The following is an 18140-nucleotide window of genomic DNA, read 5'->3' as shown; positions in this document are numbered from 1 at the left end:
AAATGTCACTGAAGAGTGGGAAACAATACTTGTCAAACTAGACTAGTGCAGTAAGCGCAGAGCACTAGCATTCACAAGTAAACACACAAAAATCCAACTGACGGAGTGCACTTGCGCAAACATTTTAAATCTAAAACTTATGCCGTTTGCATTTATGCAGCGAATACCACAGACTGCGAAAATGCCACCTCGCTAGATAGTATCACAGTTGAAGTTGGATATTTGTACACCCCCTTGGGAGAAGTTAATTTGAGCTTATATCCACTGAGCTACATAGCTCCATTTCAGAAGCGACTTGGCCGCAAATGATAGCTCAACGAAGTGGCTTATATTCTTGGTTCTTTTGGTAAAGTCACGTAGAAGGGAAATAATAAAATACAAATATAAAATCAGGTGTGAAAACACCTGATGATGATTGCTTGTGTTGCAGTCGAAACGTCGTGAGAATTTTATTGGTTTAATATTTTTATTATCTTATTGTTTCCCTTCTATGTGACTTTACTGAAAGAACCAAGAATATGAATTCCTGCAGTCACAAAAGCTTTAAATCGAAGTGGCTTATGTGGAAATTAATAGCCGCCAAATACTCAAAAGCATGTTTCTCAATGCGGAGGGAATAACCGGGGGACCTGGAGAAAAATCCACACGACCATGGGGGGAACATGCACACTCCAAATACAGTATACAGGTGTCAGGGTCAGGATCGAACCTACGACCACCTGCATACCAGGCGAGGTAGTTTATATCTCGGCACTGTGGCGCCCCCATAGTCATGGATATCCCCTTTACAAAGGGGATGAAAAGTCTCAAAGGGTTCTAGTAACAGACGTTATAACCAGGGTGCACTAGGAAGGCCTTCCACCCCCTCTAGTGGAGGAGCCCAGTCAAATATGGGCAGAAGGTTGGGAAAACATGGCCATGACATATTACCCAATGACCAACTCGTGTAAATAACATCACAGAATATGTACGCAATAGCTGTGAAAGTGTGCGGATAGGTTTTCTTCAAAGCATGTCTACACGTTAACTTAATTACGGGATTAATATGGTGGGAATAACAGTGGGGCTTGGTAAAAAGAATGCAGTGACACACACGCCACAAGCCTCCACAAAAAACAATTAATCGGATTTTGAACATCGATTGCCTGGCGAACAAAGTAACAGCTTGGCAGCAGTTCATGCAGGTTATATTATGATAGATTGCACTGCAAAATGAAAGCTACAATAGTTTAATATGCAAGGGCATAGCCAAAAACACCGTGTGCGAGTCATGGTGGTGTGTATAATGCAGTAGGTGCGTGTCAGTGTATGGTGTGTGCATCTGTGCTGCGTGTAGGTCCAAGTAAGGTGTCGGAGTTGGGGGTGTGTCAGTGTCGGGTGTGTGCCAGTGCAGAATTGGTGTATCTGGGTGCAGGGAGTGGTAGCGATTGGGGCGCTGCGCTACGAACCCAGCAACCCGAGTTTGATTCCCACCTACGGCCAACATCAATGACGATTATCTGAACCGGTCCTGGGTCTCCTCTTGGTCGACTATGCCTAAAATGAATACCTGGTGTGATGTATAAACATCACTACTAGGGAGACAAATGCGGCCAGGAGTGGTGCTGGCAAACCCACCCCCTCATGTGCTGTGTAGTCCTTCATAGATGCTCGCTAACAGCACTAATGCTACAGAGCATTCAGCTGCTTATTTTTCTGTTGAGTCCAAGCATGAGGAATACAGCACGATTTGGATTTATAAAGCGTCTAAATGTGACCGCCTCTCAAGATGCTGTGGAATGTGTCATTGGCTGCCATAAAGAAAACTTCTCCCACCAATCATCAGTTATGGAGAGAAGGGAAACTCTTATCCACTGCCCACATCGTAGGGTATAACGACAGTGCTGTGTACCTCCAGCGCCGTTAACCTGAACGGTGAACCTATTGACTGTCAGGCTGCATCAATATACGTCCGACCATTTCGCTCAAGAAGTTGACAATAAAGTTCAACACTGCTAAAGCCCTGTCAACTTGTTACCAACGCCTTGTAGTCACAATCAGGTTGTTTGCAACTCAACATCGGAGAATGCAACTTCTCCTCAACTGAAAAAGTGATATCGCCTTGAAGTCAACCTTGCTTGCAAAAATCATTACGCGTTGTACCCCTCCGGCATCTCGAAGCTCACCATGGTGCCGAACGGTATCGCTCTAGACGCATGGTAATAGATGGCAATGAAGTTGATGAAGAAGGCGGTTCCGCACACCATGGCCGGGATGAGGAACGCGCTGACAAACATCTGCTTTATCCACTTGCGTCCTGCAACATCACAAGGATGGGAGCAGCGTTAGATGTATTAATGGGCCTGGGAGCAGTCTCCGATGTTCACACCACTGTAGAGCCAGCAATGCCGAGATCCCGGGTACAACTCCTGGGCACACAACCAAGATTAAAACCGGTGTATGGCTATATAAAACGACGCGAAGTGACATTTCCCCTGAATATTAATATAAATGTCCACAACAGAGAGCACCCAAAATTTGAGGACCTCAGGTTAAGAAGATACACCATTCTTTCAAACCAGCTGGACCCATCTCTGTGTACAATCTGCTCTTATGTGTCAGTTTCATCCAGGAAGTCCAGCTATTTTTTTCCCAGGTGTGAAATACTTTAAAAAGGTCAGGTATTCCAATCCAGAACATCTTAAAATGTTTTCATGCTCAGTGAGGCTTTGCAAAATCAATTACATTATTATTTAAATGCCAGCCAAGATCAAATCGGCATCAGAGCAATTCCAGGAATGTTGACTCAAGGACCATAACAGCACATGCTTGCTGTGAAGTTTACAGCAGTTCTTGTCCCATCTAGAATAATGTGGTCGTATGAATATATTGCTTGCTGCTGCAAATGTAAAATCTATTATAACCGAATCAGGACCACCAATAGAGATTAACCACCATCCAACACCCATTTGAATGTGTAGATACAGGAAAGTATATCATTTTAAGCAGTACAATTCAATAAAGCAAATCAACTTGTCGCACATGTATAAGTATGGAAGTTTGTCAAGACGCTCACCAATGACCGCACAAAAATCCCTGCGGTATAAATTAGTTTTTTCAACATGTAATATCCTAACCCAGTCGAGGCCTAAATTGGTGTAAAATACAAACATGTATATTGCGTGATAAGAAACCCCACAGCATGAAGGCATACCTTCATTTTAGTTTGTTGACAAAATGACAGCTAATGAGATCGAACCCAAAAACCTTTATTACCAATAATTGTATTTGCTCTGCAGGTTGATGGAATGAGATGACTATCAACTGGATGACCTTCGAATGCCAGTTAAGTGTTCCAAGCACAAGGTGTTCTGGTGTGTATTTAAATACACATTCTTAAAATAAGCTCGAGCGATAAAAGAAAATATCCAATAATAAACAACATACAAATGCTATTGCATGTTTTACCACTGCAAACAGTTAAATAACATTTGCATACAGACGTTGTATTTGAATTCTGTAAAAAAAAAATCCGATATTCTTGAAATGACCCGAGTGCATCCGTACTCTGTTATCGGCCCGCACAATTCCCACACGCCCTATTCCGCCCTGGACAATCCTATCTCCGGCTCAGATCCACGTCCATTGTTAGAGAACCTCACACGCGAGGCGTCAGATGCAACGGGCACTGTAGCGGTTCTGGAAATTATGGGGGACTTGGGAATACAATCATCTTGTCCTTTAAATGCGGAGTGAAAGGTTACGTAGCAGTGGAAATAAGAGACTGAAATTAACTTTCATTAAAGCTCTGTTGAATGGCGAGGATGCAAATGTAAGGGCCGATAACAATATTTGAGAGATTCCAAATCATGGATTGTTTTTGTTCTCCGTGATTGTTGGGTTCAACTTGAAGATACTGCTGTGCTGGCGATGCTGTTCCCATTTTACATAACGAGACACATAGCCAACTTCAATGGACCGTTTACGCAAAGACTAGTTAAAAAGTAACAAGACATTTGTAAATGCGATTTGCCTTTAAGAAAAAAAATATATCAAGCCGTTACACTTAAACACATTCATTTGAAATAAGCATTTTTTAAAAATAATTTCAATGCAAAAGTTATCTAGTCACAAAAAACAATACATCTCCAGATATGCATGAAACTTCTTATTCAATGAAGAACACTGACTGAATTTGCGACCACTATGCATTTACAGATCTATATGCACTTAACACAGCGCACACAACTATTTTAAAGCTGAAACTTCAGCTCTGCCTCATACAGAAGAAACAGTACCCATGCCTCAATTTTACTGAAACTCAGGTCACCTCGATTCGAGATTCAAGTCAATGACAGCATTTTATTTCATCAGCGTTGCTGCATATTCACGTCGCCTGTTTAACAAAAATCAAAGTGATTCTACACTGAGAGTGGTGCACAATCATAAACAACCAAAAACACGCATCCACCAATGACACTGTTCCAAAAGGAAGAGTACAGAACAGGTAATGTCATGAGCAATGTCTTCTTTATGTGCTGTGAACAATGGCTATTGCCAAATGTCACCTGTTATACTTTTCTGCTTGGGCAGTATTATGTGTTTGGATCAACTTGGCACCAAAGCACCATGTCTTGCGCTTAAAAACACACGATATAACATTATTTTACCAGGTAAGGCCCAGTGAGCTACATACAGCTCTTTTTCAGAAGCGACCTGGGAACAAATGATAGTTCAACAAAAGTGGCTTGTCGAAATGTATAGCAGCCAAAGACTGTAAAAGCATGCTTATTTAACTGCGTTTACCTCCCTGCCTTGAGTAGAGGCTCCCTCCAAAGTATCCGTTCACGGGGGAGGTGGCGGCATAAACAAAGATGGCCGTGCTGAGCATGGAGCCTCGCCTGCCGAACAAAAAAGAGTCACCCTCAGAAGCAGGAGTCACACCGCGCGCTCAAGCAATTGTACATGGACACGATGGGTGTGACGTAAGCTCAAGGCGCAAGTATCAAATTGCACGTGTAAGAATGGGCATTATTTATTTATTTATACGTCACGTGTGATGTGGCAGTGTAAATAATGGCTTTGTTGAGAGACTGAAACATGTTAAGTTGAAAAAAATGATCATTTAGATAAATAGATTATAATTTGTCTTGCAAGAGACAGTGGAAAGAAAGGATCTCTGTCCAGTGGCGAGATTCTTTGAAAGGGAGGTGGCTGGGATGCTCAAAAGGTCAAGCCGAAAGCTCATAGTGCAGCAAAACAGCAACACCAACGAGATCACAATCTGGTTGGGCAGAGCAGCACTTAAGAGCGCCTGACATTTGAAAGGTCGCGCGTTAAAATCCTAGCAAGGCAGTCAACTCAGTGCAACATCCTCCAGGGTTACTAAAATATGTACCACTTTTTGAGGAGACCATAATGAATGTTCCATGGGAGAAATTGGTCACAACGAGAGAACTGTGAACTTTCCACAATCGGCCTTAGGGGCTGCCAATGAGCAGGACCACCATCCCACGTTCGATGGCTTGCGAGTCTAAACTAAGTGGCCTCTACGGATACAGATGGCCAAGTAATGGCCAAGTGAGAGAAAGCAGGGGGAGGTGAAGTTTCCTTTTCCTCGTGGTTCCAAGAGCAGTTTTTGCATGCTCACCAGACCCATGCTGGGGCCTGAGCCAAAATTAAGTAGAGCCGGGCTGAGTCGTGTCCACTTGGATCCCATGATCTCTGCCAGCCCCACTCCACCCCGACTCTATACGTGCCACCTACACCCAAAGTTTTAATCGAATAGGATCCCCCTACACTGCGTAAGAATCTAAGTGAAGTCGAAGGGAGGTCGAAGTTGGGAAGCGATGTGAACTAAATTTCTTATAAAAAATCTTCAAACGCATGTGGACAGATGCCAAAATAGCCTTGCTAACATTTACAAGTTAACGGTTTTCTTTGCTTTTTGGGTTGGCTTTAACCAAGGACATCATCACTGAACATGTACAGCCTATGTCTCAACCCAATGATGAAAGAGGCCCTCACTACACCATGTGGGTTGTGGGAGTAATTTAACCATATTTCACCAATGGTCAATGCAAGCAGGTGAAGGTGTGAGGAGCACAAACAAGCCACAGTCGAGCAGTGATTAATTTTATGCACTGCCCACAACATAGCCCTGCAGCAGCCTACAACACCAGGTTTATGCATTGCAGTGATTCTCCCCATCCAAACATTAAGGCTCAGGCCTGCTCAATCTTCCGAAACCTTGACGATATCAGGTGCACCGGCGAGTGATTTGGTCATCGCGTCAATGAATCCTCGGCCACGATCTGCATGCACTCACTCGGTGTAGAGGTCTCCGAAGATAGCCACGACGATGACGATGAGGGAGACGAAGAAGACTTGTGATCCAGAGCCAATGAGTGCCGTGAACATGACGGGGTTGGTGGCGGGGCGGAACACGTCTCCGTGCACCTGCTTCCATCCGTACTCGTCGCCCAGGTCCCGCTCCTGCCACGCAGTGGGTCACACGCGTACGCAAATGCGCACGCACGGGTCCCCACGTTAGTTAACGTAGCGGTGGCAGCAGCAGCAGCGTGGGCGTTACATCAAGAGGTAAGGTGGCTCCGTCAGGGGGCTCCGAGTGCAACATTACAGCCAGCACGACCGCAGTCCTGGACGTGGCTCCTATGCCCAAGTCTAGTGTATTATCGTTTTGGCTCACTCACCAAAGACTGCCTAGTACAAAGAGAAGCAGGAGTCTGCCTCCAACATTCAAAGTTTTTCCCAACAAGTTTCGACTACCAGGTTGTGGTGCACACTACCTACGCAGTTTGTATCCTACTCGGTGCACGGAGTGCCACTGGTATTATAAAAAAGCACACCCTGCAGGCACCTGTAGACGGCTAATAAGATAACAGACCGTGACGTTCCCTGGCTAGCTGCACATTAGTGTGGTTTTTCCTGAATTCAAAGCTGAATTATTCTCTGCTCTTCAATTGTATGAGATGGATATTACGTAAGTTGTCTTGGGCTGGGAGCCCAAGTATGAAGAATCGCTGATGAGAAAAGTAGACTTTCAAATGAATCTCCATTGATCTCACTGCATTGATATGAAATTAAAAGCTACAGGAGTGAGGTCACGCAAGTATAAGTGTCAAACTCATGTCAGGCAGTTCGGAAAACATAGCACTAAGGAAAAACTATCACAGCAAAAGCTCTGTTATCTGGCATCCATTGGGAAAGGAGAGTGCCGCTTAATAAAATATATACACACTTATAGTTCACCAAATTTTCTACGTTCATAAAAGTTTTCAATAAATAAACTAAGCCTACATTTTAGCTAAAACATGAGAAATGTACTCTTTTACAGAAGTACTCACCAGTAAGTGTTAGAGCATTCGAAGTTAATTGTAGAGAAGCAGTGGGGCCATTTAGAGTACGGTATACAGTTGTACAGTACCGTATGTACAGACTTCGGCGAGCGTCACCACTTGGCAGTATCCGGATGCCGGATGGCTGGCGAAATTTTCCATATACGCAATGGAAGATTTGTATTGCTGCCTATGGCAGATGCCGGCTAAGAGCATTCTGGATGGTAAAGTGCCAGATAACAATGTTTTTGCTCTTTTAGTTTTATTGGGTTTGCCCTTCTTTAATCCACTGAAAAAAGGGCTTTGTAGATCAATGCATTCAAACAGATGCATACCCGTGAATGGATGGGTCAAGACACTTTACCTCAGCACCAGTCAATAATTCAAAACGCAAATGAAGCGTCTATGAATCTGCTTCACTGACCATAGCCATGAATTCCTCCCCTTCACGGCACTAACGGCAATAACGCGACTGCACAAACCATCCCGTTACTGTCACTCGAGAGTGTCTCTTAACGAACAGCAGTTCAGCCTTCATGTGCTCAAATCACTGCCGCACACAGTGTGATAATTCAGTGGAACACAAAGCAAACATGGCTACATTCACCTCTAATACATTGAAGACAGCCAGTCGACACTTTGGTAACGCTAACCAACTCACAATTGGAAGGTTGCCAAATTTAAATCTTCAGAAAGCATCCAATCACTGCATCTTCCCTTCATTAGTACAACACTGTGATAAGTCAACAGTGACCATCCAATGAGGGAAATGGCCCCTGCCATGGGAATGTAGAATTTCAACCAGGAGTGCAAAAAGGAGATGAGCACCGTCCCGAATAATCAACTGAGTGGAAATGGCTTTGATCTGCCTGCGTTCAAGAGTTCAATGCAAGGGTTAAATCGAATGATCATTGGCTGCCTGCGACAGTCAAACTCCCAAGACCATTGCCACTGCTTTTCCTCGGACAGCTTTAATTAATTGCCCTCTGGTGGTAAGAGACTGTTATTGAAAAGCCCAGGCAATATATGATCCCTGCAGCCGTTCATAAAACCTGGCGGCAGCTTTCATGTCACAATACAATATATACTGCATCCCATCCTATAAACAATCGCGTTATAAAAAGTGTGCCTGTGTTTTACACTCGTTTGCAATAAATAAGCAACACTGAAAGCGGCGGCCAATGGTCTGGTTTGCTGCCGAGTGGGACTTTTCTTCGAAGGCGAGTGGCTGTCCTCAAGGGGTCGATCTGCTGATATTCATGCCCAAGGCTTTAACTGTTCTCCTGTATTAATGTTTAACGCATTTTTTTCATAATGTAATTCACAATGTTACTCAAATTGTTGTTTCGATGCCATATCGTGAGTTGAAGATATATCCAATCGGAACTATCGTAGAACAGTGAAATATCCAGGATTAGAGAATGGCCCAAGATGGGTTATTACGAAGATAATTCAGAGATCACTTCAAGAGGAAATACATCCACACTAGCGGCACACGCTCCCACATGCATGGCAGTCAGACCAGTTATTAATTATAATTTTTATTCTCAAGAGATATATTTTTTATTCAGTGAAAACCCAAATGTAATAATGGTTTAACATGCAATAATTTGTGATGTAAGTTTAACTCCCAGCATAAAGTCTCTGTCGAAGTGATTTCCTACCCAAATGGCCATTGAGGCAGTGCTCATGTACTATTTATGGCAGGGGGCGAGTATATCCAGAGCGCCACTGCAGAATGCCTCACGTTAATTTTGGATTTTATTGACCCCAAAAAGGGATAATGGGCAAAATCAACTCCCAAACAAGATTTGAACTCACAACCTTCTGATTGAGAGCTCAAATCTTTATGCATTGCGTAGCTGTCTGCAGTAACGTACAAATAAATGACTTCATATCTTCAAATGTGGTCTCATTATAACCGATGCGACTGTCTAAAATGTTTTAAGACTATTCAATTGGTTGGATGACCTTAAAAAAAATCACTAAATGTTTCATAAAATCCCTAATGGGCTTAAAAATGAAAAGGTTATATACTTATCTGTGCTGGGAAAAATGAACAATTGAAGCGTGTGCACAACAAAAAAAATTGAAGGACCTGCCACAATTCTAAGTTACTGCAGCCACCTGAGATTAAAGCAAAAACTCAGCACATTCATCATTTACACTGTCTTAAAAATGAAAATAAAAATATATACAGTAAAACCTTGGATTGCGAGCATAATTCGTTCCGGAAACGTGTTTGTAATCCAAAGCACTCGTATATCAAAGCGAATTTCCCCATAAGAAATAATGGAACTCAGATGATTCGTTCCACAACCCAAAAATATTTATATAAAAATGATTACTACAAAATACCTTTATATATATTTATTATTTAAATTTAATATAACGTAATAAATTTTATAACTTAAATGTAATCGTGGCTGGTGTGAGAGAGAGGAGAGGAGGGGGCATTGTTGCAGTACAGTTACTAAAGAACAGTCACTACACTTGGACAAAATCAAAAATGCTTTACGCGCACACACACACACACGTGGTCACAACACGACAGTAAACAGTATACGCTCGCAACGATGTTGACTATACGAGTGAGGCACGTCGACTGAGACTGAGCATGAGAGACGATTACCCACAATCCCGCAGCGAGAGAGAGAGAGAAGAACCATCGGCTCAGTTGTAATCACGTGAGGCTCGGCAAACAAAGCGTATATGTACTGCTCGTATTGCAAGACCTCGCTCGTTTATCAAGTTACAATTTATTTTTAAATGTTGCTCGTCTTGCAAAACACTCGCAGACCAAGTTACTCGCAATCCAAGGTTTTACTGTAATAGGTGATGTTGTGGGCAATGGCCCTTCTTCATAGCAAATGAGGTTCTTAAGTTTTACTGTGTCAGCCAGGTTACTAATGAAATAGCATTGCTTTGCACTTATTATCACAGTACTTATTAAACAGCCTTTTATTCAAATATGCCCCACCGAGTAACTGGCCGCAGGTTGCAACATCTGCAGAGGCAAGCAGCCTAACTGAAGTACCACCACATAGTCGTGTGGGTGGTTATCATGCACATGATCTCTGCACGAGCTGCCAACCGTTCCTCAAAACAGCTTGGTGCAGAGGCATGTGTTGCTACAAAAGAAGGCCCTCAGGGACACCACTCTCCTCTCGTTAATTCAGAGGGCATGGAGATGCCATTTTTTGCTTTGCGATGGATAGACAGTGTTACGCCAATTTAAGTTAATTCGATTAATATTGGCTTTCTATGAGCTCTTTATGTGTTTTTGTGCAGAGCCAGCTGCACGGACAATACATTATGCAGTTTGAGCTTAATGTCGTATTTCATTTGCAGAATATTTACATTTGCTCCCAAGAGGGTTAATGCAACACATCGAGCAGCATATGAACACGTCTCTCCTTAAATCCACTGTGCACAGTTCTGTACTTTGTGAAGCTGTGGTCTAACAAGGAGAGAAACACTGGCTCTGCATTATTTTTTTTTATTCAAAACCATTTGTTGCAAGCACAGCACAATTGGGCGAAATAAGTCAATCAGAATCAATGACTTTAGGCCAAACAACAAAATTCAGAAATGTGGTCTAACCAGCTTTTGCACAACATCGCTGCATTCTTAAAAATGCTTTTTTTCACGCATCATTAAAATGCTGTTTCATCAGAAAAGCCGGGCAAATGTCACCCTTTAAATGGAGTTATAACATTTATCGTTCACGCCTCTGGATAAATGCTGCAACATCACTCTGTGATCCCAGACTGCTTTTTAAATCAACGCCTGACCAAGGTGCACACACATTGGGAGCCAGATAAAAGCACTGCAGCAACAGTCACGTTAACTGTACACTACAGGACATTGCTCAGAGGTAACACAATAAGACCGGCATTCTCGGCAGTTCGAGCCTCACTGAAGAAACACAAGCGAACCCATCCGCGTGCCTGGGTGACACTGCCGAAGTGCATGCAGGTAGGAATTGCATCCATTTCCAATGTTGTGTCGCGTCACGCGCATTATAACCCACAGGCATGGAGAGCATCACCACTGCAGAGGGAACTTGAGCAACACTGGTGTTCACAAAAAGTAATCGTAGAGAACGACTGATAAAAAGAAAAAGCTGCCAATGGGAATAAGAAATGTTCATCAACTGGAACTAAATTAAATTTTGATTTAAAGCTTTCGTGACTGCAGTAATTCATATTCTTAGTTTTTTCGGTAAAGTCACGTTGAAGAGAAACAACAAAATAATAAAATATTTTGTTGTTTCTCTTCAACGTGACTTTACCGAAAAAACTAAGAATATAGAACTAAATTGATAACATTTGCATGTAAAAATGGCAACGGTTCACACAACTGCCAATCTAATAAGTGACAAAAACCCAAGAGGATACCTCCGGTATGTTTATAAGCACAGTGCGAAAGAAGTTCAATAACGTACAACATACATACATATACAAGAGTGTGCCTAACTGCACAATCGCCATACACACAGCAATACAATTAATTCTATTCCCTCTAACAGGAGCCTTGGAGCACATGCACCAAATAATAACGGAGCGAGCCGAGAGCAAATGGTCAATGAGGCCGAATCATGTGATTGTGAGTGTTCCCATTAGTCGAAATTTGTTTGCAAAGATATGGTGATGTCGACCACTAATGCTAAACAACATGATCTCTCAGACGTTTCGGTTCGATGGAAACCCAGCTCAATTTCTTTACTGTGCGAGATAATTTGTCACCAATATAGCAACAATTGGCTTTACATAGCAATGGATGTACGTTATCTATTATTTCTAATACGTAGACGGGCGAGTGATTCTGTGGTTTAGAGCAAGTGGGTAACATTCAGAAAGCTGCCAGTTGAAACGCTGGTCGAAGGGTAGACCAAGACCATCTCTCCAAGGTTGATCGAGTACCACGTTGTCTGAAGGCAACAGTTATTTTCTTAAGGATATTGACTTGCTCAACTCAAAATAATGTGAAGTTTCCGTAACTGGCTCAGGTCTCGTTCAAGTGTGAAAGTGCTTTGACCATTTATAAAATTCTACAAAGCACATTTAACATTCATGGGAGTTAATGTTCGTGCATTCAGCCAACTAATGCACGAACGTTAACATGGTCACATTTTTTTTTCTAGATTTAAAGCTTTCGTGACTGCTAGGATCCATACTCTTTGGTTCTATTGGGTAAAGTCACGTAGGTATTTCATTTTTTACCTACGTGACTTTACCCAATAGAACCAAAGAGTATGGTTACATTTTAACAAATTTAAGAACGGTGGATGAAGGCAGCTTGACAATTATTAGGATTTGTTCTTAATGCCCGCTGAGTATCATGTTTCACTCAGGTCAGCCGCACTGCCATTGGTAACCAATATATAAAAACCTCACCCTTGCGCATACATACATACATACATGTTAACACATGCTGTAGAATCATTGCCTTATAAGAGCAAATTATTATGCGTTTTGTGTGCATCACTATCAGTTGGTATAAACAATGGCATAGTTTACAGAGGACAGCATTTATTTAGAATTATCTATAGAGGTATTTGGGTTAGATCGCATAAATATTAGCGTCGTTAAACCCGCCACCACCTGACACAGCCAATTAGTAAGGTTTTTCAAGTAAACAAAACATGCCAATTCGTTACAAATTCAGCACAGTGGTGTGTTGGAGAGTAAACCAACAATATTTACAATTCGAGTACAATGTTTCGCCGTAACTACATATAGCATCATCATGAAGCTAGTTCAGTTCAGCACACCGGTGTGCTGAACTAGTAAGGAATTGGAATGTTTTGTTTACGTGACAAACCTTACTAACTGGCTGTGACAGATGGTGATAGCTTTAACGATGCATTTATATTTACACAATCTAACCCAAAAAACCTCTTATGGATATTGGTCACGAAATCCTACCTGTTAAACCGATATGGGATTAATGGTTAAATCTTTAAGCAACTCATTTTGTGTACACATATGTATGGAAAGCTTCACCAAGCCTCAAATACTCTTTTTCGTGGGTCTGCATTGAACATTTATGAAAATGTGAACTCATTTCAAGGCGTATTTTGAGACTGGGAGGAAAGCATACTGCATACCTAAAGACAAACATGTCTGAGTAGATAAGTCAATGGTCTGCAATAGTGGGTTCATTAACACACTCCTGTAACACCACCTCCTGGCCACCCCTCAGCCGTGCGAAGTATAGAGTTAAGTCTGTATGATCCGTCAACTCTTGCCGACAAAGCACTACTTATAACACCATGCCCAGCAATAATAATTTTCTTAACCAATTAAAAGCTCAATGATTTTTATAATATATTGCAGGCGAGATTATAATAACATTAACAATGTGATGATAAGTACTTACACGCTTGGCATCTGAACGATACAAATATGCAGCAGACTACTTTTATACTTCGCATCTTCAAAATATTTTTTTTTACTGCTGAGAACACAACTGGATAATTCCCCAGGAAATGTACAGGGCAGTGGTGACCATGGGACTTGAGATGCGAATCCCTGGCGTTTTTATTTACACGAGCAGATCTGTAACGCTGCATCACCATGGACGGATGTTGTTTTGACAATAACAATAAAGACCATCGACTTTATTTTGGCTGCTTCTTCCTTCGAGCCAGAAGGTAATACTGAGAAGGCAGGCATGTGCAGTCCAGAGAGCGGAAGGATCCTCACCATGTCGTCAATCTCCTCCTCTTTGCTGTAGCGAGCATAGTCTTTCCTGAGCGTGCGCATGAGGATCATGGACACCAGCCCCACCAGGAAAATCACCATCATGAACGAGTTGAAGATGGAAAACCAGTGAATCTGTGAAAGGACAAGGGGCACAAGCGAAGGGGGGGGGGGGGGGGGGTGAGCAACGGGTTAAGATGACGTATTACACTGGAAAGATCTTGTAGCTCGTCAAAGGCGGTTTCTGTGAATCACAAGGCTTGACCGCACGGGATAGTGTCTTTGTTATTAAGATCGCCAGAGCTGACAAAACCAACGGAAAATTAATTGACTATTTAGAAGGCTGCAATTACAGATTGAGAGTAATATGCGGCATTCGAAATACGACAAGAATCAATAATACAATGCTACACCCATTACATAATGTATATAATTCAATTATATGTGAAGTGTTCATAAAGGTATTACAAAATGGAAATAGAATTAACTGTTTGGAACCAAAGTGCACAAATCCCTTAACAATCATCACACGCTTAATAGCGCTCGCTGCGGGACACGCGTTTTTCAAGCAAACAGTTCGCGATGTGCACACTGAATATGGCGTTACGTGAAGTGTGCGACGCAGAATTTGCATGCACACGGTCTCTCACACCGCGCGCGAGCAGGGAATGCGATTTCTGACACGGCCACGAGCCAAAGGTTAGTGCTTCAACCTACGTACGGGCTCCTTGTGAAGAAACTGGCACCGTTAAAATTCTCAAAGGATACGACACGGAATGGGCTCGCTTCCACTGCTAAATACATCAGTAATGCTAAGTGGAGCGGTGGGCACAGTGGTTATTGTTCTGCAATATGAATGTGATCCTCCTGAGTTTGATTCCTGGCCATAGTTAACATCACCGGGGGATCGATGTTTTCTAAACTTGTGTTGGGTATCCTCCTTTCACAAATGATAAAATGACAAATTACGTATTTTTTTTGTTACGTCATCATTTAGCATCAGTCCGAAACAAAAACAATTTTATAGATCGTCCGGAATTTTGTATCGAGGACTGATCTTTGGAATGTTTTAGATTGAACCAAAATCAGGAACACACCTACTACCTACTATGTATTCTACCTCCCTACCCACTTGCCTACCGATCCACTTCATACTAGGAGTGGAATGGTTCACCCTTCAGTGACTTGTTTTGATTCAGGGTCGTTATTCAATAAGGAATGGATACCATTTATTACCGAATTGTAGTGTCTCTTGCAAAATGCAGAAGTGATATGAACCCCAACATATACAATACTGACCAAGAGCAACAAAACAAATCTTACACAAGTGGTTCAATGCACCAAGGGCGTTGCTGGTTACATTTTTCCAGCCAAGCCCCGAACACCTATGGGACATTTAATGACTGATGGTTGCATTGGGCAGTGCAGTAATCAGGACGAGCACACGTGGCGGTATGCTGTGCACGTCGCGAGTCTCTGCATCGATTTGCTTTCTAATTGTCCCAAGGCGATTCATATAAATCAGGCATGCCTATTTTAAGTTTCGTCTCTTTATTGTGTAATCGGTGAGTGATGTATGTTAGCTCCAGGTTTATTACTTTTGTCGCAAGTATCGACAGCCGAAGTGACCCACTGCCTACAATTTCACACCGTTAGGTTTGGCCGAGTGTTAAAAACCATCATCCGTTGCCTCACTTGACTCATTATAGCCGAGGTGAATCGAGAAGATTCAAGAAATCCATATAACATTATTATAAGATAATATCTTGACCGCAATAAAACTCAAGCTCTGGTACGACGACGGGAGTCTGTAAAAGGCTCTCACTCCGTTACCTACAGAGCTCGAGCGGTAATGAACTACAACGTTTAAATCTTGCCTGCTCTATTAAATTTGAAGATTGTCACAGTTGGAGAAAGCACACATTTGTTTTACACCACATTAGTTGAGGTGCTCAATCTACCACTGCACTGTGTATGCTGTGTTAACCCCACCAAACAAAATAAAAAAGGTCAAACTCAAGTGTAAGTTCTCAGGGGGATAAATACAAATCTGATACTTTCCATGTTACTAAAATTAGGCCTTTGTGCCGTTTGAAAAAAGTCGTTTGAAGGCTTTTATAAACCGCAAGTGTAATAGTTGCACTGTCAACATTTTTAATGAAGGCCATGCAGGCTGGGTTCTAGGAAGAGTAAGGCCATCTGTATAATTATTTATCCTTACTATGTAGGCTGCAGCTGCAGTCAGCTGCAGTCATCTGCAGCTGCAGTCATCTGCAGCTGCAGTCAAATTCAGATAACAATATAAATTAAGGTTAGGCATGGAAATAAAAAAAACTCACCACAGGGCGATGGCCATTTTCTTCTTCAATGTTCCGTTAAAGGCAGTGTTAACAACAATGGTGCTGACATTATCTGAATGTGCGCTACCACTGTAGGTTCTACACCTCGCTGTAGCATTCAATGTTCTGAACATTTTCATATAAAGCAGCACATATGTAAAGGAAATGCATAGTTGCGTGATGTTTTTTTATGAACGAAGTCCGAATTAAAATGAAGCAATTTTTATTTGGCACATGGAAGACTGTACGTGCTTAATGGTCAACGGAGCACTGAAATAATGGAATAAAAGCTCAAACGTAAAATATAGAGGGATAATTTAACTCTCAGGCTTAAACTGAACATGGTTAAGGAAATAATAGAATACATTTATTATACTAGTAACATAATAGTATGGGTAAGGTAACAAATACAAACTAATGTGATATTTACTGTTAAGACAAGTGGGCTTGATCGGGACACGCATCGTTCGAATGCAAGATAATCGATGGACAAGAAGCAACAGAATGGCAGCCCGAGGAGATAATGCACCCAAGATGGCCACTATGAGGATGGAGTGATGACTGCTTTAAATATGTATCAGCACAGGGGAGTTCAAGGCCACCAGGCATGGTTCTGGCCACACACCACTATCGTGTCATGCTGGCCTTCTTAAGTGCCCACTAACAGTACTCGCCCCAACAGTCTGTATGGCGAGAGGAAGGATCTTTGTCTTTGTGTGTACATGTGCCCACTAACAGTACTCGCCCCAACAGTCTGTATGGCGAGAGGAAGGATCTTTGTCTTTGTGTGTACATGTTTGCGTGCACATTTGGACGAGTGCATACATGTGAAATTACGCTACGAGTTCAGTTCATGTTGCAGGCGTGATGAAGATTTGGGCCATTGTCGGACCGTAAGTGATTGGATTAGAGGTCATCTTCCAGCATTGATTGCGGTGGTGATGAAAGGACCACGTTGATGTATTAGATTTGTCTAATTTATAATAGAACTTTAAGTTATACAACGTTAAATTGTGACTGCACTTTAAAATGCTGTACAAATACGTGAAACATGCATATCTCATTAGCAATGCTGTGGAGTCAGGATAGGATGAAAAGTGTTCATAAATGCACCTCAATAAATGCAGTAAACATGCGACTATAGATCTATCTTCACAAGAGAGGACTATTTCATGCTTTGTATGGAATGATTTGTCACATCTCCATCATCCTATACGTAGGCGCAAGGTTAACATGTCCATTAGCCTACTGAAGCTAATTAGAACATTTAATCTGGCAGGTTGGCACTGTAATCAGTGCTTGAATCTCAATCATAAGGTTGCAAGGTTCAAATCCCACTCAAGGATAAACAACAAAACAACCCTGAAGGGTAAATACAATTACAGAAGCGCAATGCTCTGATAAAGTAACATTCAAAAGACAATCCTCGCTTTGCATGAATATTATTTACATATATGAAACAGGAATTTTAAAAGCCGTATGTAATTTTAATAATTGGGCTCCAATAGTTAATGTATACATGACAGCCCATAGTGAAGTCAGTTTGTACCATAAATAAGCATTGACCTTATGCTTAATGAATGTGGTACTCTGCTAGATTTGGGTTTGTTTTTACTGACTGAGTGCACCTCCAATGATATTAAAATGAGAAACGGGAAATGATCATAGAAAATAAATCTTCCAACAATATAGCCGTGTGGTCCTTGATAACATTGGGAGAACGTACGGATAGTGAATGTATTAAACCATTCGTAATT

General features: G+C 41.9%; 1 protein-coding gene across 1 annotated transcript in view; it reads right to left on the bottom strand.

Annotated features, from left to right (window-relative positions):
• Positions 1-18140, bottom strand: part of TM9SF3 (transmembrane 9 superfamily member 3) — a 62533-nt gene that overhangs the window by 22241 nt on the left and 22152 nt on the right. The window contains exons 6-9 of the mRNA XM_032949701.2: positions 14048-14179; positions 6308-6474; positions 4786-4880; positions 2166-2296 (exon numbers count right to left, since the gene is read on the bottom strand). Of these exons, the coding sequence (XP_032805592.1) occupies positions 2166-2296; positions 4786-4880; positions 6308-6474; positions 14048-14179 (525 nt within the window). The remainder of the gene's footprint in view (positions 1-2165; positions 2297-4785; positions 4881-6307; positions 6475-14047; positions 14180-18140) is intronic.

This window comes from Petromyzon marinus, chromosome 8 (genome assembly GCF_048934315.1).
Source record: "Petromyzon marinus isolate PM22_M1 ecotype Great Lakes invasive population chromosome 8, UKy_Petmar_22M1.pri1.0, whole genome shotgun sequence".
NCBI classification, from domain to species: Eukaryota; Metazoa; Chordata; class Hyperoartia; order Petromyzontiformes; family Petromyzontidae; genus Petromyzon; species Petromyzon marinus.
The sequence above is the reverse complement of the archived record's forward strand: the minus strand, read 5'-3'. Positions and strand labels throughout refer to the sequence as shown.